At 37.9% G+C, this 21,749-nt stretch overlaps 2 protein-coding genes across 2 annotated transcripts in view; both read right to left on the reverse strand.

Annotated features, from left to right (window-relative positions):
* The window catches only part of LOC106961826 (SWI/SNF-related matrix-associated actin-dependent regulator of chromatin subfamily D member 3-like), a 42,317-nt gene extending 37,520 nt beyond the window's left edge, over positions 1-4,797 (reverse strand). Inside the window, exon 1 of the mRNA XM_015055872.1 lies at positions 4,487-4,797. Coding sequence (XP_014911358.1) covers positions 4,487-4,498 — 12 coding nt within the window. The 5' untranslated portion in view covers positions 4,499-4,797. The remainder of the gene's footprint in view (positions 1-4,486) is intronic.
* A 1,058-nt stretch (positions 4,798-5,855) lies between these two features.
* On the reverse strand, positions 5,856-21,541 carry nfx1 (nuclear transcription factor, X-box binding 1). Its single transcript, XM_015055868.1, has 23 exons — positions 21,280-21,541; positions 19,057-19,896; positions 17,074-17,235; positions 16,799-16,876; positions 15,430-15,535; positions 14,416-14,487; positions 14,168-14,307; positions 13,859-13,958; positions 13,561-13,778; positions 12,562-12,659; positions 12,450-12,480; positions 12,289-12,371; positions 11,504-11,612; positions 11,238-11,357; positions 10,436-10,515; positions 10,125-10,355; positions 9,443-9,516; positions 9,265-9,366; positions 8,299-8,436; positions 8,117-8,183; positions 7,563-7,708; positions 7,384-7,488; positions 5,856-6,567 (listed from the first exon to the last, which is right to left on the reverse strand). The coding sequence occupies exons 1-23, from the start codon at positions 21,296-21,298 to the stop codon at positions 6,495-6,497; spliced, it is 3,192 nt and encodes a 1,063-aa protein (XP_014911354.1). The 5' UTR covers positions 21,299-21,541; the 3' UTR covers positions 5,856-6,494.
* Between the last annotated feature and the right edge of the window lie 208 nt (positions 21,542-21,749).

Consider the following 21,749-nt stretch of genomic DNA (forward strand, 5'->3'; position numbering starts at 1 on the left):
TATTTAAGAAAGAATTATTTGTTTAATGTATTTCTAATACTGACTTTAAAAAAATCTGCAGAATGTGACTATTTTTTATCCGACTAAACGACTAATTGCCAGTATAATCAATAAATTAATCAAATATTACGGCAATCGTTAGTTGCAGCAGTTAATACAAATGTGCACAAAACTGAGCCACTAAATGTTTAACTTTCTAACCGAAATTTTCCATAAAATCAGTCTCAAAATAAGTTAAAAAAACAACAACGCAGGAGACCGTGATGGGGATCCCAAGCTGAATTTCAAACATGGCTGAACAAAGTGACTGGTGTGTGTGTGTGTGGTTTTCCTTAAAAAGGCAGGTCAGGCGTTCAGCAAACTGTAAAAGGAGCTGATTCTCTGATCCTTTATCAGACATCGGAAGCTGTGATGGCACATTGCATACTAATGAGAATGGACTGTTCTCCTTTCTTTATACTGAGGGCGATATCTGTGCCAGCAGCTGGGTTAGGGAAGACTGCAGCTTGAAACGAAGCTATTTTAGTCCCGTTTCCTTTTTTTTTTTCCACAGAAGCAGCCCGAACAATGACCAAACACTTCTTCTACGCCACAAACCTTAAAACAGAAAAGCATCTTCCAGACTCTGACTCTTTATGAGAGGAATATTCTTCTTAGAAAGAGAAGATGAAGCAGAAAAGATGGAAATTTTAAATATGTTTCATGGAAAAGTCTGTGATGGAATCACAACTGAATGAAAAATCCACATCACCTGGAGTTTTCTGACATTACTATGATTATAAAATATTATAGATATTCTGTTCGATTTCTCAATAAGACAACGACTGGAAAGTTGATTTGTTTTGGTAATTTAATTAGTAAGAAATGCAAATATGAAGCCATTTTTCAAATTAACCATACAGAAAACAACAAAACCAAAAAGAAACTTGATTCAATGTTTATTTATGTTGTGATGAAGCAACAGTTAATAAGCTTGGAAGCAGGTTATATATATTTAGCATAAAAATAATGCAATTTCCACACACTTTTGAGCTCAAAAAACAGCCACAAATACCAAAATATGCTAAAAAATATACCAATAATTTCTAGATTAACTGTTTTGTAACACCATAGTTGGAGTTATTAACAAAGGCTAACAGCTGAAACATATAAACTGTTAGCTTCTGCAGTAGTGCTAACACGTTTTCCAATGCTATGCTAATGCTTAGCAAAGCTACCTGAATATAGGAAAAAGCTTGTTAACACAATTGAGGAAAATATGCTAAGCTGCTTTAGCTACATAAGTTAGCTAGTAATAACAACCATGGCTGCTGGTATCCACACAACTGTTTGTTAGCTGCTAGCCTGAGTTAGCAACAATAGGTTTAGAAGGAGATGTAGCTTAGATGAATATTTTGTTGCTTCAGGTCAAAAGGCAGGATGAGAAACACAACTGATAAAGATTGTTTGACAATAATACTAATACTATTAATAACAATAACACTATCAACAACTTTTGTGAATTAGTAGTATTCCTTAAACTTTGTATGTACAGATTAGCTTAGCCAGATTTGTAGTATAAATCAATACATTGTTTATGTAAACAACAAGCACAGATGTTTATCTTTTTCAAAGCCTACTTTATAAAACTCAGGAGCTCATAAGAAACAGAATATGTTCAGTTGGATCTTATGGGAGTGAGCTGGGGCTGCTGCTGCTGCTGACTACTGCTTTAACATAAAAATGAAATTTTCCTTTGACTCAGCAGAAGTAGATCTAGTTTCAGCCATACACCCCAAATTCCTCTCTCCTGCTGCTGCGTGCGGCACAGCCTGCCAGCACATTAACTGTAAAAATAAAACTTTTTTTCTCTGCACTTATGCAACACACTAAAAGTCATGTTTTCCTTGTTATTATCAGAGGTGAGTAGTAACTACTTACACTTAGTTGAGCAACTTTTTTTAGGGAAAAATAGACTTATAGACCTTTTAATCAATTAATAATTTTATTAAGTGTCACTACTCTTATTTGAGTAACATTTCTGGATACTTTATCAAACACATGTAACTTCACTACAGTTTATTAAAGTGCGAATTCTTGTTTTTACACAAACTTTCTTGTTTTAGTGTTATTTTCTATCTTCCGGGCCTGTTTGCCATTTGGAGGTCAAGTGAATTAAACACCAGATACTGTCCATGAAAGTTTGTTATGCTTTTCCAGCAATACCTACTCTAATTTAATTAGTTTTATAAGTTTTATTTAAAAAAAGTTTTTGGAAAACTGCTTCTTCTGCTTGAAATATGTTATTTTGTAATCTTATTATTTAATTTGTATTGCTTTAGTCTTTAAAATATCAGAATTTGCAGATAACTTTATATATTTCTCTGTCGGATGACCAGGGCCGGATTTACAAGGGTGTGGGCCTTTGGGCTGGAGTTTTGGTTCCCAGTCCAAAATGCAAATTAAAATACATTAATAAGTAGTTTTATACATAAATTTATGGATGGTAGCAGTAGCCCCATGTTGTTCCAAAACAAATTACTATAATTTTGAGTATTGTTTATATCAGGAGTGGGAAATATGGACTTTTATCACGATATGTTGTAGTACTTTGGTGATAATAAAGTAGATTAATATGTTATTAAAGTATTTTTTAGACACTTAAACTTTCTCCAAATTCTGTACCACCACCAAATGCTCAGAAGTTTGATGATATATAAAACTTAAATAAAAAGTATTTGTACCAGTAGTGGTATATTTTGGTACCGGATCAGTACCAAAATATGCCGTAATGCACACCTCTAATCAGTACTTAAAGCTACAGTACGTGACTTTTATAAAATCATGTTGTTGTTTTTTTACATATTTATTAGAACTGTCACTTTGTCACAACAGTGTAGTTTAAGACAGATAATCTGAAAAACAAGCTTTTTTGCCTTCTCCCAGTGCTCCCAGTACTAACTGCAGAAATACACCACTCTGTCAAAAACAACCAATGAGAGTCAGGAGGAGGTTCTCAGCGCTGTCGATCACTCTCATGTGCATGCTACCCCTTCCTTTCTGCTATGCTGCAGCTTCTGGAACGTAGAGCTTGCTCTGAATACTAAGGCTAGTTACCATAGCCACCGATGACGATGGTGGCTATATTTCTCCCCTTTAGTACATTTATCAGCGTGTACACAGCAATAATTGGCAGCACTAAGATCCTCCTCCAAGCTCTATTTGGTTTGTTTCTGGCATTTATTCAGACATTGAGGGAGGAGATTGATTTTTTTCCACAGACTGTCTCAGACTGCACTGTTTGTTTAAAAAATATATTTAACAAATAATAAAAAAAACGATTTTCTTAAAAATAAAAGTTACACAGGTGTAGTTTATAAATTTGATAAAAAAATACATAGTTTTAAAACTATTTATTGAAACTATTTATTGAACATAATGACTGTCACAACAGTCATTATGTTGTGACAGTATGCTATGAAGAAGATGACCAGAAAAAAATTTGCTTCTCCCAGTGCTAACTAAAATCAACCAATCAGAGCGAGGATCTTAGCGCTGTCAATCACAATTCCAAGTGGTGCTGCTCATCCCTTCTTCCCCTTACTTCTCTACTACGCTGCAGCTAGCATAGCCCGTCATGAAAGCTCAGGCTAGTTAGCATAGCCACCGATAACGACGCCATTAGTACATTTAGCAGCGAGTACCTGAGAGTGATCGATCTTTTCAGATTATTTGTCTCATATTTGTCAATATATAGTGACAGTTTTAACAAATACGTAAAAAAACTGATTAAAAAATAAAATAAAAGTTACATACTGTAGTTTTAAGTAGCCAATTTACTTTTTAGATCTACTTTTCACTTTTACCAGTCAAAATATGCTATAGCTACTCTTAAGAGCAATTTCAGGGTACTCTACCCACCTCTGATTACTATAACTAAATTAAGGTGTCAAATTGGGACGTATGTGCAGAAAAAGTGAGAAGATGTGATGGTGTGCCCTCCTCAGGGAGGTGCATCCCGTCTATTACTCCTCAAGTGTCTGTTTCCCACACCAGTCAAGGTTAACAAGCCGCGCTGCTGTCTGCGTCGGCTGCAAAACGGTGAGGGGTGGCGGGGTGGGGGAGCGGAGGTGCAGCCTGCAACTATACACTGTGCTGTGTGATGATGCAGACAGGCAAACACTGAAGCCTCAAAATATCCACATCCCACTCCTTGCTCGGCGTTAACTAAAACGCCGCGTACCAAACCTAAAGGCTAGCCTTGAAATAATCCCAAATTCACCAAGCGCAATTTAATCCCGGTATGTTTTCTCCCCTCCACACGCACAATAAATAGCAGCAAAACGGAAAAAAAAAAAAAAAAAAAAAACTCCAATGCGCACTATAATCCTGAGCTTAACGTCAGGAAAAAAATGTAACAAGGAATAGTTTTCATGGTGGATGCGGATTTATGAGCAGGCAGAGACTCAGAGCAAAATGTGCTACAAGGTAGCATAAGCATCCATACCTTTCTCTCCATCACTATGCGCTTTTTGGGGAGCGTTTCAACAACAGCAACTGTAGGATGTGTCCGTCTGTTGTGTGGAGCGGGTCTTTAGTCCGGAGCTTCCCACCTCAACTTCCTCTCGGCTTTCAGCACAGCGGCGTCTCTCTCCCTCTCTTTCTCTCTGTCACTCTCTCTACCACTTCCCCATTACTGGGCAGCTAAGCGACTTATTAGCGCTGGCCTGTGGGACGCCGAGCCGGGGATGGAGCCAGAGCCCGGATTGGAGAAGCCTCGGTCGGGAAGGGGGGGTAGAGGGAGCGCAGGGGCGCAGGCGCGGTCCCTGCTGGAGAGGCGATATACTGAAAAATTACCAGAGGAAGGGAGCGTCAACAAATTATCCCCCTCATCATCAGCAGCAGGTTTTATTTAGAGGCGGGTTTGGGGATGTCAACAAAATGGGATACAATTCGTAAAGTTACACATAAATAATAATAATAATAATAATAATAATAATAATAATAATAATAATAGAAAACATACGGGAATATTTTTTTGGTTCATTTAGCCATCATCATAAAAAAAAAATTAAAAAAAACTGAGTCATATTTTCACCATCTTATTCATACATTTATAAATGCCAGAGTATCAAAAATAAATATTTAATTCATGCTACTAAGCTAAATAGGTCCACCTAAAATATTTCCTTTGGTTTTGTTTGGAAATTAAATATTTAATTTGCACATATTTAGCTTCATAACTAAATATTTAAATTGCAAAATAAATATTTAGGTCCCAACTAAATGTTTAAGTCGGATCTAAATATTTAGCCAATTCAATATTTAGTTATGGAATTAAATGGTTTGTAAATTAAATATTTAGTTAGGAAGCTAAATATTTAGCTTACTAAATAAATACTTAGTAATGAAGCTATTAATGTGCAATCTAAATATTTAGTTCCCAAACCAAATATTGATTTATAAGTACTTAGCTTGCAAATTAAATATCTAATCAGGGAATTAAACTCAATATTTAGCTTCCAACTTAAATAGCTAACTAATGTTCAGCTCCAAAGCATATATTTATTTTCCAAACTAAACATTTAATTTCCGAACTAAATATTTAGTTAATATTTTTGCAAGCTTAACTTTACAAACATTACTTTGCAGCAGATCTATGCAAGTTTAATTGAAATAAAGTGACATTTTATATTAGAATTTATCTTATGCGCTTTCCATTTACTATAGTTTTAGTTGAAGTTCTTTAAAACATTCCTGCATTACAATGTCATAAACATCTAATAGTTGAATTTAATCATTAAAATGTCTGTAGCATTTTTACTTGCGTTAGAAAAATCTGCTTCTGCATTTAAAAAGAGTCGTAGAGGCATTTCTTGGTGGTTTTCTCAGATTTATTGGCATGTTGTGATCGTATATTCGGGTACATTCGGTTTAATAAAGATGAATCTTTCTGTTGTAATCTCAGGAATAAAAATATGATTCATCGGCTTCAGGTTCGGCTGCATCGGCCGCCGCCTCGGCGTCCTCAGGTACGCTGCAGCAGGGCGACCTCAAAACGCCTCCAGAAGGTTTTCGGGAGGTGCAGCCCTCCATCTAGGTCAAAGTGTTTGTGTTCCCACAATGTTTTCTTTCCGCAGTGCAGCCCACTCCCTCCATGAGATTTTTACAACAACAGCCTTGGCTCAACACCGACAGAAAGATCAAAAGACATTTTACTGCTCAAAATAAAGCCTGGCGTTTGGTTTAAGCGCCGTAAGCTGGAGAGAACTCCTGCTGTTTTTAAATGAATCTCTGCATTTGAAGATGATAATATCACATAAAATGATTTTACTAAATTGCACACAAACTGATTTTCAAAGGGATTCATGCCGAGCATGGATGAATTTGAGTAGATCATGGGATTTGTAAATAATCTGAATACAACTTTAGATGATCCCATTTCTCAGATTGTTTTAGTCGGATGAAAAGTGAAGTAAACAAGCAGCTCTTGAAGTTTTTCTCTTCACTCCTTCTCAGTCCTGAACATCAAAATAATCTATCACAGGCTCCTCTTTCACCATCTTTGACCAGCTTCCACCCGCAGCCCTAAGAGAAATCAGAAAGAAAAAAGATCAGCCTAATTCAACCTTAATCCAATTATGTAATAATGAGGAGCAACTTGCTGCAACAATGTCACAGTGATGCATTTTAATTGGTTTTTATGTGATAGACAAAAAACAGTTTTCACTGCAAAACCAAAATGTTACCAAGTGTTTTTGTCTAGTTTTCAGTGCAAATATCTTAGTACACTTAAAACTAACTTAAAAGAAAGTCTTCAACAAGAAATATAAGCTTGTTTCAAGTCAATAATTCTTTAATATTGGTTTAAAAGAAGTGCTAGTTCCACTAAAGATCAATTTATAATAAGACATTTTTCCCACGTTAAAAGTGAAAACATCTGCTGGTGGAGTTAGTATTTTCATCAGTATTTAGACATTGTTTACTTGAAACAAGCTCCTATATCTTGTGAAAAATAACTTCAAAGTTAGTGTTGTCTTATTTCAAGAGCACAAAAAGGTGTTTGCACTAAAAAGTAGACAAAAATACTTGGAAAGATTTTGTGTTTTTCCAGTGTAATGAACATTTAACACAGAAACTAGAAGACATTTTAAATATACAAAAATACCAATAAGATTAACTATGCAGACTGTGTAAACAAAATTGTCCTTCAACGGACAGAAGACTTTTTCATCCAGTTTTTGATAGAAAGAGAAAAGAAAAACAAGCTATAAATCATGCAAATAGAAACGATTGATTAACTGATTTATTGTTTACTGCAACAGACCTACATACAAACCAAAAAGTTCAGTTTGGGTCTCAACCAAAATGTCAGAAAGTCTTTAATCATGGAGGATGACTCACTTGCTGCTGTGCTGCTTGATATGAGCGATGGGGGGAGGCGCCCGCGCCGCTGTCTCCCTCTCTATCAGCGCCGTCAGGGTCGAGCTTGGACAGGCCGACTTCCCCCTGCCAATACAGATACACAGGCTCAGAACCACAATCGGCGGCACTGCCGCCACCGGATCTGCTAGCAGACATACTTGTGGGCGGTGATGACGATGTTCCGCTTGGGCTCGCTGTCGTAGCTCACGCTTTCGACGGCGTAGATCTCGGCCAGCTCGTGGATGATCTTCCGGTGCTCCCTGTTCATCGGCGGGAAGCAGTGGCTCCTCTTCGGCTGCTTTCCCTGCATGCATCAGTGATGAGGATGAGCAACAAAGAAGCGATTCAGGCCTGGTGAAGATGATTTCTGACAGTTTAATCCTGAATAATTGCTGGGATTTCTGCAGAAACTCATGCAGACGTAGCTACTAAAAAACGCAGCTCAAGATGTTTTTCCCTCATTAAAGGTTTTGGATTTTTAGAAACATTTACTGAGAACAAAAACCTTTATATATTGATCCAGAATATTTTTAAATGTCCAGAAAGAAAAACATGATTTAAACCAAAAAGTCATTTTTTTCTCCCACATTCTCATTCCATCTTTTTCTAAATGTAATCCTCTCCATTTGTCTGTTATTGTCCCAAAAGGCAAATAAAAAAGCAAATCTTCAAAAACCTCCACAGGTAAATTAGTATCAGATTGTGATGCTACCTTATTGGTGAGCTCAACAAGATTCTTGATCTCTTCCTCTACCTCAGCGAGGAACTTCGGGTCCTTCCTGAAAGCAGAGTCACGCTGCATTTTACTGCTACAACCCACTTTGTATTTTCTGTTGCTCGAACGTAAACGAAAAGACGAGGCTTCCTCAAAAACCCAGGAGCCAAAGGTCAAACCTGGCATCCTCCTTGAGGCTGTCGCTGTAAACGGAGGAGGAGCGAACGTTGAAGGGGTCGGAGGAGGAGTCGATCTGCAGCGCCTCAGCCAGACGCCGGTTTCTCTCCAAAGTGGCGCATTCTTGATCGCACTCGAGCCTGAAATCACAGCGCTTTTAAAAACTCTGCTCACCTCCAACTAAAACCAATACCTGTCATAAAAACGACTGAAACCAGTTCTAATGGTAACTTTTTGGGTATAAACTTCAATGGGATTGTAGGTGGCACACACAAAAAGTGGAAAGAAAAAATGTGGTTTTCATTTTTTTTTTTTTTTTTTTACTCACTAGCTTATTCTTTGGTTACCTAGCAACAACCTGCTGAGTAACTACCACCACTGTGCCTCAATATGTCTGCTTAAAAATAAAAAACAAAATGGATTTAAAACTATGGATAAAACAGTAAATGTCGTGCCACTAGCTTGGCAGGATTTCAGATATTGAAAACAAGAAAACTAACCAATAATTATCGATATTGACTGGTATGAAATGCTTATGTCGTGATGTGATTTTCAGTCATATCGCCTAGTGTTACTGGATGATATGACTGCAAAACACTTGAAACTAGGCTGGAATGAGACTATGTACAAGCTTATCAGATTAATCGCGATGAATCAGTAATTGAAATAATCGTCAACTAATTTAGTAATAGATTAACTGTTGAGTGGAATATAAGAAAAAAGAAATAAATTTTAAAAAAATCAATTTGCAGAAAGAACAACACCCTCGGAGCCTTAATTAGACACTCAAGGCCAGAATTTGAGGATCCCTTCCCTAGAGGTTCAAAGATGGTGGAGATAAACAACTACCAGTTGTTTTCAATTGTATAATTGTCTAATTCACGTTGGTTTATCACAGCATATTCTAATAAAATACACTGAGGTTTTGGTTGCAACATGAAGCCTAAGTATTAAGTGTTTTCCTCCACCTGGTCTGTTTCAGCTCCTTCTTGGTGAGGAGCGGACCGATGTCCATGGAGTCGCCGAGCTGCATGTCAGAGAGTTTGCTGGCCATTGCGATGGCTGCGTATCTATGGAGGAAATGTTACAGAAGAATATTTTAACTGCAAAACAGAAAGAAAGTGACTAAAAGTGAGGAGAAGTTACCTTTGATAGGAATTGGCGGCTTCTGTGCAGGCAACACTTTCCTTCCTCCGACCACAGTCGCACTGGAGCGCTACCTGATGAGAACATGAGTCCGAAACTTTGTTAAAAGTAATTTAAGCAGTAGTGATGTTTTGATCTAAATCAGGGGTGTGCAAAGTTTTTCCAAAATTGTTCAGTCAAAAGTACTTGTGGGTTGAAAAAATTAAAAATAAACTAACATCAAGCAAATAAAGTCATTTAATTTTTAGTTTTTTTAAACAAAGGGATGCTATTCATCGTAGAGACAAACATAAATGTGATTTTACTGTATTAAAAGAAAGAAAATTAGTTTTCAAATTGTTTTGAGCTTGATTGAACAATATTTTTTCTCAGTTGTAAAAACCGAATTTGGATCCCTCTTTTTAAAAACATTTAATAAATTCAATAAAAGCTGATTTTTGTGGAGCAATGTTGGCTTTTCAACAAAAGTCTCTGAATGAACGTGATTCTTATTGTTGAACCTTATAAATTATGTTGGTAGCAGCTTTACGCAAATTAAAAATATCGCCTAGATCATTTTTAATTCAGCCACAAAATGGCCCCCGTGCCGCACTTTGGACAACCCCGATCTAAATTAAACATTTGCTACGTTGCAGCAGGTTTGTTTTTTTGTCAGAAACAATTCATAGAAAGTGGTCTGCACCTTGGCAGTGCAGGTGGTGCGTGGGCAGCTGCTGCCTCTGTGACACGGAGCCGCACATGGGTGGCCGCAGTCCGGCCGGGGCAGCATGCACGGCTGCTGGCAGCCGCCTTCTGGCAGGCAGTCTGCGCGGTGGCAGAGGCGTTTGCAGCGGTGCATTTCACAAGGCAGCATCTTATTACACGTCAGACCACAGGAAATGTCTTGCAGGTGACACGGGATGTTGCTGCGTTGCTGTGGAGCCAAGGAACAAGCTTACTGCAATAATAAATGAATGAAACTAAAATAACTCGCTGGCCTTTGTGGGGTTTTACCTCATGCTTTCCCATGCACCATTTCTGAGTGAGGTATGTGCAAGGCGGGCATTTGTCCTCGCTGTGGCAGTTGTGAAACACTAAATCAGAGGAAGAAAAAATGTTACATTTCTTGTTTAAGGCTGCAACTAACAATTATTCTGACGATTAGTCAATTATTCTGATGATTAATCGATCATATGAGAAAATAATTGGCACATTCTGCAGATTTTCCATTTGACCACTTAATCCTTTTTTGAATATATACATTAGTCGATGAAATAAACTATTAATTCATCACGTTTATTGCCTAAAATGTAATAATATTGCATTTCTTTAATGTACGCGTGATCATTTGCATCTTAAAAAAAATACTTCTACCATCAACGTATGAAGAGTTTATTATTTAGTTTTTTTTTTAATTAACTAAATATTAATTTAATAGCAAAAGGTGCTGAATAGGAGTTTTTTTTTTCTTACAGAAGCAAAAATTTTGCATGTAGAGCTCCAATATTGTACCTGAGGAGTTCTGGGAATAGCATTTACAAAAAAATATATTTGTTTTTTTATCTTAAATGAAAAATATATGATTTTTTTGTACAGTTTTGGCTTAATTATTGCTATGAGAAGGTTGTTCTTACAATAAATCCAATTTTGTTTAGTCTTTATGCTCCAGTTAATGCAATAATTATTGCAGTAAGCATAATTATTTCAACAATCGATTAATCATGATTAGTCCGATTAATTGTGTTTAATTCGATTAATCGCTTCAGTCCTAATCCTGTTTAAAGCTGCAGTGGATGTCGTTATCGGCCCGTCTTACCTGGATGGTCACACTCATGTCTTCTCAAGCACAGGTTTTTGCACTCGGGTGGTTTTGTGCCACAGGAAATTGGAGGGTACAACACAGAAGCGCCACAGTGACACGTCAGCTCATCGAAACCTGCCAACAGGAGGAGTCGTAACAAACTCAGAGCCAAACATAACACCACAAAAAAAACAGAGAAATGATGTGAGAACTTTAAACTGGGTCTTGGTGTTTATCCATGTGTTGTTTTAGAGGTTTGGCTGCAGAATAAAATGTCTCACTTGACTGCCAGCAGGGTTCGCAGTTCCCTTTGTGGCACGGCTCCTGGCAGCGGTGGAGTCCGCAGTTCAGCTTGTAGCCGCAGATCATGGGGCATCTGTGATCTGCGTTCTGGATGGAGACAAAATACCAAACTCATTTTGCAGTTCAGACAAACTTTCAATTCGTTTTACAAAAGTTTTCATTCCTCTTAACCTTTTTTCACATTTTGTAACAACCACAAGCTTCCATGAGAGTTGTCTGGATTTTATGTGACAAAACAAAGTGATGAATAACAAAGAGGCAGAAAAATATGGATCACAAAAGAAAAGACTGAACAGAGCTGCAAGACATTTCTACATTTCCAGAATGAGATATACAGAGACTGAGGAATCAAAAGACAAAGAAAAAGATGGACGATTGGCTTGATGGATAAAAAGAAAAAGAGGAATGGATTGTCTTGTGGAAAGATGGACGAGTAAGGAGAAAGATGGATTGATTAATGGACAGAAGGATAAATAAAGAGATGCAAGGATGAATAGAGATGGAAGGATTAATTGACAGATGAACGAATAAAAAGATGAATAAATGGACAGATGGATAATAAAATGATGGAAGGATTGATTGAGGGATGAATAAAGATATAGATGGATGGACAGCCTGACAAAGAGCTGATCTCTCTCACAGTCGTCTTGGTTCAGCTAAAGGATATCATATGTTATATTTCTGGGTCCAGCGACCCAAACGGGCTTCAGAACCAGCATGACTCAACCGGGCCGAACCGGAGTCCAGATTACTGTGGACTCACCACACAGCAAAGCTCTCCACACTTGTGCCGACCACAGGAGCGCTTCTTGTTGCATCGTCTCTCACACGTGAAGACGAGCTCGTCTGCATGGAAACGGGAGACATTTACAACAGGAAGTGACATATGCAGTGATGTCATATTTCACTCTGCTGAAATGTTACCTTCTTTTTGAATATTTTCACATGGAACATCCTGAAATTAAAGGAGTGTCTTTACAGATCGAGAGTTTGAAAAACTTGAAAACATATCTGCTGTGATGACATTGCGGCCCACCTTGGTCTTGGCGCCACAGCGGCACCTGATTGTGGAGGTCAAAGTGCACGGCCCACAGCTCCCCTCATGGCACAGATTCTGACACAAATGGATGGTGTCTGAAAAAACAAGATCACAATCTGCAGATATGCTTCAAAAACAATGCCAGCAGACTTCTGATGATGCAGTTCCTGTTTGCAGTAAAAAAACAACACAATGGACCAGCAGGAAGACAGAGAACAGATTTTAAAAATAAATCATAAAGATAAACGTTAACGTCTGCAGGATGATGAAGAGGTAAATTAAGGGAGTTCTTGATTTTGTCAACATTTGATCAAACCTTTTAGAAAAAGTTTAACTGTTTATGTTTGGTTCCATAAATTTCCACAGTTTCTTTTGTGAAGTCAACAATTTAAATGATTTCTGCTCCTCATCTGCATTGGACTCACAGCTGCAGCTTGTAAAACTCTTAAGGATGTTCCTCCTATTTATTTATTGCAAAAGCTTTGTTAGCAAATGTACCCACTTATATTTCAAGCCATTTATCATGTCCTATCAGTACAAACAGTGCAAAAACGCAATCTTCCTAAGTACTTTTGTCTAGTTTCTAGTACAAATGTCTACGTACTCTTGAAATAATAACAAACTAACTTAAAAGTAACTTTTTCAGTAATTATGGGAAACGCTTCTTCTAAGACATTTTTACAAATGAAATAATTTAATAGCAAATTTTGTACATTTTTAAAATCAATATTGATGAATTATTGATTCAAAGCAAACTCCTATATCTTGCATAAAAGTTGTTGATAAGTTAGTTTTAAATTATTTCAAGTGAATTAAGATATTTGCTCTAAAAAAATAGAAAATACTTGGCAAGATTTTGTGATTTTAACAAAAAAAAAAAAAAAAAAAAAAAGCATGGTGATCACTAAACTGTTGAGTCAAACAACACACAACAAACATCTATGAGTCCAAAATCATGGATTCAAAAGCTTTAAATGTTTGTAAAACATTCCTTACCGTTGGAGCCACAAGGCAGAGGTTTGTTGCACGTCTTTCCGCAGGACGGGATGGGATCGGAGCAGCTGCGCCGCTCAGAGTAGCCCAGCTCCAGGAGTTTGGAGAGCGGCGTTTGACCGCAGGGACACGTCTTCACCAGGCTGGGGGAGCGCGGGCACGGCTGGCACGGCCCGCGGTGGCACACCTGCTGGCACCGGTGAGCTTCACAATTCAACATCCTGAGCAGAAAACAGGCTCCGGTCACCGAAGGAGAACTCTGTGAACAACTCCATGTCATTTCCACAGCATAGACACTTACTTGGAGCAAACCTTTTGACAGGAGAAATGTCCCGCGCCGTCAAATCCCTCTTTATCTGTGCCGCACGGGACGGTACGAGGCGTCACGCCACAGTAACAAACTACAGGAAAGAGTATAGACAGAAATATTTTTTCTCAAATAATTTTGTGTCCATAATTGCCAAAATAGTTTCCATTTTTATCAGTTTTTAATCTAATCTGCTACAATATCTTAAAGAAATGCCATCTTGTCTCATCATACACCATTTACTTTATAGTTAAAATGAAAATAAATAAAAATAAACCGTGTTTTGTGCCTGAGGAGACTCACTCTGCTGAACCTGCTGCTGGCAGGGCTGACACGCCCCGCTGTGGCACACCTGAGCGCAGGAGTGTTCACCACAGTTGAGCAAAGCCCCACAGACTGAGCCACACTGCAGGACTGAGGCCTGGCCGCAGCGCATTGGCTGACTAAAGCAAAATAAACATCAAAAGCATCAACAGGCTGACAAATAATCCAATAGTAAGGAAGTACTAATAATAAAAAAGGGCAACATGAAGATGCGTTTGTGCTTTTACCTCATCTTCCCACAGACGCAGGACTTTGTGACAAAGGCAGGACACGAAGGACAAGGTCCAGGGTGGCACAAGCTGAGCGGAAACGCCAAAAAGTCACCAAAAAAAATCTACATATTTTACTGGGATTTTATGAGACAAACCAGAATAAATCCCTTTTCCACTAGTATAAGAAACAAATCAATTAACTGTTGATAAATTACAACAAGCGCTATAATTTCCATTTGGACAACAATCATTTGATATAGTCGAAAAGTTGGGATTTTCATACCAAGTATGAAGTAGTTAGTTTGCACTACCTGCCACTTTTGCTGTTTTTCGATTCTTCTAATGTAATTTTGTTACATTTTGCTCATAATCCATTTATTTATTATTGCTTTGTTTGTGTATTTGGGATATTTAAAATGTTTTCCAGTTCCAGTGTTAAATATTCTTTAGAAATTAAAAGGTTTTTTTTTATTCTTTGAGAGGATCCACTCACATTAATATGACATTATTATTATCACATTAGCTGAAAATGGTCTTAAAATGACAATATTATCACTTTGTGGCAACAATTTCTGGGACAATTTGTTGTCATGACAGGCTTAGTAGCTCCAGCTCCAGAAATCTAGCGTTCATTTTTACGCCAACACTCTAATCATCAACATCATCTTTCTTTATTCAAGACGCATAAGAAAGTTCAAAGCAAACAGAACAAACTAAAATTCACAGGCATGTGCCTGTGTTGCATGCACAGGCATGTCTAATCATACCACTCATGAATCCTTTTGCATATCCTGTTCTGCTGATGTTTAAACAGCTGGATATTTATGCTCAGAATCTGCAGATTTCACTTTATCTCACCCTTATTTTCCACCAAGAGGTGGAACATGTCCTGGATGTCATTCTGGCACAAAAGATCTAATTTCTAACCTCTAGTTCCTAGCCAGCTGTAGAAATGCAGCGCTGTGTTCGTTCTCTTGTCAACATTCAGTCCTGTCCTGCAGTTCAGAATGTTGTGTTTTCACAGCTCACATGTTACAGGGGTGGTTGCAGTCCGCTCCGCTCCGTTTCTTCCCACACATGTCACCGCAGCTGTGGGGAATCTCGCTGCGCTGCCACTCAGGGTTCGTCACTTTGCCTGCCGATCGACGGAAAGGAAATCTCAGCTCCAGCAGATGAGAGGAAACTGACGTTTAACGAAATTACTGCATCGTATTTCTATTAGTAAGTTTGAATATATAATAAAAGTATTTAGTAAAAAAACACATTGCTGTGTGATTAGGATGAGTAGGATGTGTTGCTACACATTTATGTTTAAAAAAATAGGGGGGGGGGGAAATCACTTTAAAAACATTTCATTTATCGTTGAAATTCCCACAGTGACCAAACTGAAGAAAGCAGGGAAGAAGGGATGAGGATGGACAGACAGAGTTGGGGAACAAGAAGACGGACAGAAAGATAAAAGGAGGAACGAAACAATAAATAAAATTGATACATGGATTGATAAAAGGCAAGACGAGCAGATGGATGACAAATAGATGAAAAGAAAGAGGAAAGAAAGATGGATAGATATGTAAGAGGACAGAAAAGGAAAGATGGACAGAAGAATGGATGGATGCTGAGGATGAACAAAGACAAATTAAAGAAGAATAGATGGATGGATGGATGGATGGATGGATGGATGGATGGATGGATGGATGGATGGATGGATGGATGGATGGATAAAACAAGAAACGAGGATGGATGGAGGAGAAAAAGATTGCAGAAGTACAAAAGAAAGGAAGGATTGACAAAAAGAAAAAAGAACAGATGAAAGTAAAGATGGATGAAAGAACAAAAGAAGGGATAAATAAAGGTGATGGATGATAGATGGATGAAAAGGTAGATGATAAACAGAAAGATGGATAGACAAATAAAAGACAAAAGGATGGATGGATGAGGATAGACAGACAAATGAAAGAAGGATGATATATGGATGGATAAAAGGAGGAAAGAAAGAAACTAAGGATGAGAGGATGGATGGATAACAAAAACATGGACAAAAGAAAGTACAGATAAAAGAGATGGATGGATGCATAGAAGAAAAGATGAGCAAATAGATGACAGATGAAAAGGTAGATGATGGACAGAAAGATAAAAGACAAAAGATGGATAGACATGTAACAGAACGCACAAAAGAAAAGAGAAATGGAGGGATGAATGATGGATAAATTGATGATGGACAAATAAAAAGGACAGATGGAACAAAAAGAAAATATGGATGGGGGGATAGATAAAAGATGGATGGATGAAAAGACAGATAAACATAAAGTTATTTTCCCACTTGTTTTCCAAACCTGGAAAACTATTAAATCAAACTCGAGGCATTTTCCAGGAGAAGGAGCGGCTCGTCGTCTCTCACCACAGAAGCAGAAGTAGGTGGTCGGGTGTTTCAGCGCCACGTTCTGGCAGGCGGGGCAACGCCAACCTTCAGCAGAATCTGACCAAAACAGAATCAGCAGCTCAACATGAGCTCAAGTCAGAGTTACAAAAAAACAAAAACAAAAAAACACCTGCTCCTTCTTTTCAAATTGCTACAAAGCACAGCGTGCTGCTGAATCAGCAGGAATCGCTTATTCTGAATCAGGGTCGCGTTCTGTGTGTGTGTGTGTGTGTGTGTGTGTGTGAGGGCCGTACCGTCCGCCTGCGAGGCCGGGGACCGGGCCCACTTCTTGATGCAGTTCAGATGGAAGACGTGGAAGCAGCTGTGGCAGCTCCACACCGGGGCCATGACCCGGATGACTTCGCAGCACACCATGCACTCGTACTTCTCCTCGGACAGCTGCTCAATCAGGCACCCTGCGGAGAACAGAGCGCACAGGAAACCCGACCTCAATGCCCAGACACAGAGGTCAGAGGTCAACTAAACCCAGAGGGGGTCCAACTCATTTTCGTTTTGGGCCAAATTAACAAAACGAAGGTCTCTTAAAGGGCCGGTTGTGCCAAAATGTATTGATAAAACCAGTTAAACTGTTAAAATATCAATGAATTCTTAAAATTAAATAATATTGAACATTTTTTCAGTTCCTCCAGGATTTCATGATTCTTTGTGATTTTTTTGCAATAAAAAACAAAGTATTTGTGGTACTAATTTGAGAATAATTGCAATATTTGCTCTTATTTGTACATTCATGGAATATAATATGACTAAATAATTAAGGCTGAGGCAGCTGTTTAGTACAGGTAAAACAGTTTTTAATTTTTGAGAAAAATCTGCAATAAACTCCCCATTATGAGGTAGTGCGAATAATTCTCAAGAAACTGGAGGAACTGATTGATATAATTTGGCAGTAAGCAGAGAAAACCTGCATTAGTCTAATTGATAACATAATATTTAAGCACATTTAATGTTTAGTCTAGAATCTAGAGGGCCACATAAAAAGCTACAGCGGGCCAGATTTGGCCCAGGGACCTCGAGTTTGACACATGTGACTTAACCCATTTAAGGCGATGTTCACACTGCAGCCTGAAGTGATCCAGATTTTTCACAGTTGAATACTTAAAGTCTTTCTACTATAATAGAAGGTTTTTGCAAGGTTTTTCCATGTATGTTGATATCTCCTTTGTGAAGTATCTGAAGTTTTCTATCTTTTTCTTTAGGACAGAGATCCACCACAAATCTGTGTGCAAAATAGAAAAGCAAAACCGGTCTAACATGAGCTTTCCATCTAAACAGAAACTTCCCGTAAGGAGGATAGAAAAACTACATCCAAACTATTTGGACTATTATTTTCACGGGGTGATAATGTCATCTGACGGTTTGATTGTGTGATGCATACAAACTTGTTTGAGTGTGTTATTTTGATTTGTTTAATCAAATTAAACAAACGTTAAACGGACATTGAACATGTCAGGACAAAATGTGCTGCAAATTACGTGGAGGGAGTGGCAGTTTCAAATCCAGCAAGATTGTCCACATTTATGTATCAGAGATTAACTTTTATCTGATTTTTTTAATCTAAACTCAAAACAAAGTGCCTCAAAAATCATGTCGCTGGTGCTAGGCCTGGATGATATGGCTAAAAACATAACAAAACAAAACAAAAAAATTAAGAGTCTTATACATCAGTAGATAATTATCGATTAGTTTTTTGTTTTAAATAATACCAAACTGGTGGCATAACTTTTCCTGTTTATCCAGTTTTCAATCAATGCTGTTTTTTATTTCTCAACAGTTATGAGGCACAGAGCTGCTGTGGCAGTTACTCCATAGGCTGTTGCTAGGCAACCAAAGAGTGAGTGAGTTGCTAGGTAACCAAAGAGTGAGGGAGTTAGTAGATTCCACCAACCTTTCTTAGCCAGCTGTGAGAGGTTGAGTGGCTAAAATATATCTCACAGAATGCTGTGCGATTATTGAGAAATCAGATGTATTATCTATTGATATTGATTGCGTGTATATCGCAATATATTTTGTTATTGCGATTATATATCGGCATTTGCTACATTTAATGCAGCTGTAAATGTAGCAAATGAATTAGGGAAGCACATGCTTACATTTTTTTAAAAATAATTTTCCATATTGTGCTCATTTATGGATGACTTTCTGTGAAAATATGCAACATGAAAAGTTGTTTCAGTGAATTTGATTCCCATAATGAATGTCAAAAACTGTGATCCAACCTGTTTGCGTTTCTTTGCTTTTTGGCATTTTGTCCGAACTCCTCTGACCCGAGTTAACGCTCTGATGGTTCGTCCTTCTTCCGCCTCTTCCCTGAAAAGGTTTCTGCGGCCCTGAGACTTTTCCAGATTTACAGGCGGGATCCTGAGATGCTCGGAGATGTTCAGGTCCTTCCTCTTCCCCCCTCTTTGAGCCCGAATCCTGATGAGACGAAGGTTTTGGTGGCTTGATCGGTCCCTGACGTTGCTTTACGTCGTTGCTTTTCCTCTGTTGATTGTACGTTTGAGGTCTTCTCTTGGCGGTCTCCTCTCTGGAACCGTGAGATCTTTGATCTGGTATGGGAGTATGATCACCTTTCTCATTTTCTTCTCCCTTCCTCTGCTCCTGGTTGGTGCTTCTTGGTTTTTTAACTTGAGTTACCAGAAAATCTCTGCTCCCATTGTCTCTTCTCCAGTTCGGCGCATCAGGTCCGTCCATGGAAGTGGTGTATCTGTTGCCGGCACCAAAAAGATCTGAATTCCTACCAGGTTTTTGCTGCTGGTAACCAGAACCTCTGACATTTTCATTTAAACATCTGCTTTCTTCTTTCCATCCTCGTCCTCTGCCTCTTCTCCTGGCTACATCCCCTTCTGGATAGGGAGCAGTGGCATACTGAGTGTAATTTGAATTATTTTGGCCGAATGTGTGTTTGAAACCTTGATGAAAGTTTCCATATTGCTGAGTTGGATCATAGCTGTGACCGCTGAGGTTTCTGTCATTGTTGTATCTGGGCCGAGTTCTTCTGGAGCTGTGGTGGTGCTGCTTGTGATGTGGCGTCCCATCTGGATTGAGGTCAGGTGGGTCTGCAGACAGAAAAGATAGCAGAGTAACTGAAAATGTTTGATTGACAGGAGAGAATCAGGGGGAACTGTAACATGTTAGTCACTTCACAGTGCTTCATTTTAGAAAAAAAAGACAGTTTTCCACTTCAAATGTATTAACTAGTCATACAAAATGCAACAGAAGACCAAAAAAGGTCCAAATAATTGCCATTAAGGTTAAAATCCTCAAGTTGAAAGTTTTTTCAATATTCCACTGCAATTTACTAGAAAATTACACTGAATCAAGAAGCCTGTTTAACTTTTGAAAAAATAAAATGTTTTGTAGTTACAAATCTTTTATTTATTTATTTATTTATTTGCCTTTGAAAGGAACAAAAAAATGTCCAAACGCATCAACTTCCTGTGCTAGCAGGCCAGATGTGCTCCAAAATTTAAACCTGGAAAAGATTTTTTAAAAGTACATAATTTCTAACCCAATAACAAAATTAGACCTAAAAATCAATATTGCTACTTTTCAGGCCATCCTATTATGGAAATTCAAACACATGATTCCATCGAAAAACTGCTAAAATATGCTTTTGTAAAAACATGAATTTGCATTTTTAGCTAAAGATTGCAAACTCAGACCAATGAGTTAAAAAAGGATTCAGTACAAAAATGTAATTATTCAGGCAGTGAACGAATAAAAGAGAATTTTATTTAAGAACATATTTTAACTTGGATCTTTTAGCCCTAAAATGAGCAATGTTTTTCAACAATCTTTGGCCTCTTATGGTTAAATTCACTAGCTATTTCTGTACAATCATAGTATTTTGTAAAACAATGGGGTAATTTAGCTTTTAAAGGAAGATATTTATCAAGGTTAACAATTTTTTACGATTTTGTATGACAAAATATTCAAGGTTCCAATGTAATTTGTTTTTAACCTAACCAGGATCCTGTTAACATTTGAAACTTTCTGTCAAAATTCGGCTAAAAATACTTAAAATAGTTTCTAATCTTCTAATATTGAGATTTCAGTAAACCTTGTAAAACTTAAACTGTAAACCATAATGCAGCTTTCTGGTTCAAACAGAAACCCCACTAGCTGCTGGAGCTAGAGCCAGTCACATGTTCCCAGCTCCCGTTACAGTGTCCAGCTCAGGTGGAAAGTCGGTTTCAAAGTCCCCAGTCACATGCATTTATGTCAGATAACGTGAGGAAAGCGTCAAAGCTCGGCTGAACAACAATCATAACATTAACCTTGATTAAAAAGTTACTGCTAACAGCTGGCTAACACAGCTAGCACAGCAATGAACTGTAAGTAAATTCGCTAATGTGGCTAATCGAGTTGTTTATGTCTGATCATTAAAATATAACTTCAAACACTTTCACTCGCTCGTATGTAGAAAGTAAAGCGGTTACCTGAGGAGCCTTCAGCCATTCACTTTGAACTCTGCTTCTCCTAAACACGTTTAATAGCAGCAGGCTGAATCAGAGGAGCTGACAGGTCCGACCAGGCCGCCGGTGACAGAGTCCACCTTCTCACCTGCTCTCTGCTGTTACCACTGACCTGAAATCACGATGAACCTCTGTTATTTTCCTCTACTTAGACCCACCTAGCTACACCTGCTAGCTGAAGGCTAGCAAGTAGAATGCTGTAAAGCCGGAACTTCCGAACTGGATTTTCAAAATAAAACGGACTAAGAGAGTGAGAGACAAACTAGTAGAGTAAACACCCCAAAATTTAATTACTTTTGCAAATTGTTATTCAAATAAAAGTAAAAAGTAGCCTTCCAAGAAAAACTCAAGTACTAACTAATCAAAACAAGCTTAATATTTTTTATTTATTTTAAAATCAGTTTATATTTGTAGTTATAATCCACATAATTTAT

Source organism: Poecilia latipinna, unplaced genomic scaffold (genome assembly GCF_001443285.1).
Source record: "Poecilia latipinna isolate Pla-1442-1.1 unplaced genomic scaffold, P_latipinna-1.0 Scaffold1339, whole genome shotgun sequence".
Lineage (NCBI taxonomy): Eukaryota > Metazoa > Chordata > Actinopteri > Cyprinodontiformes > Poeciliidae > Poecilia > Poecilia latipinna.

Excerpts from the sequence above, each read along its gene's own strand:
- nfx1 (XM_015055868.1), bottom strand. Across the intron at positions 13,959-14,167 it reads CCAGCAGCAGGTTCAGCAGA|TTTGTTACTGTGGCGTGACG; the intron begins GTGAGTCTCCTC and ends TCTTTCCTGTAG. Across the intron at positions 11,613-12,288 it reads GTGGAGAGCTTTGCTGTGTG|AACGCAGATCACAGATGCCC; the intron begins GTGAGTCCACAG and ends GTCTCCATCCAG.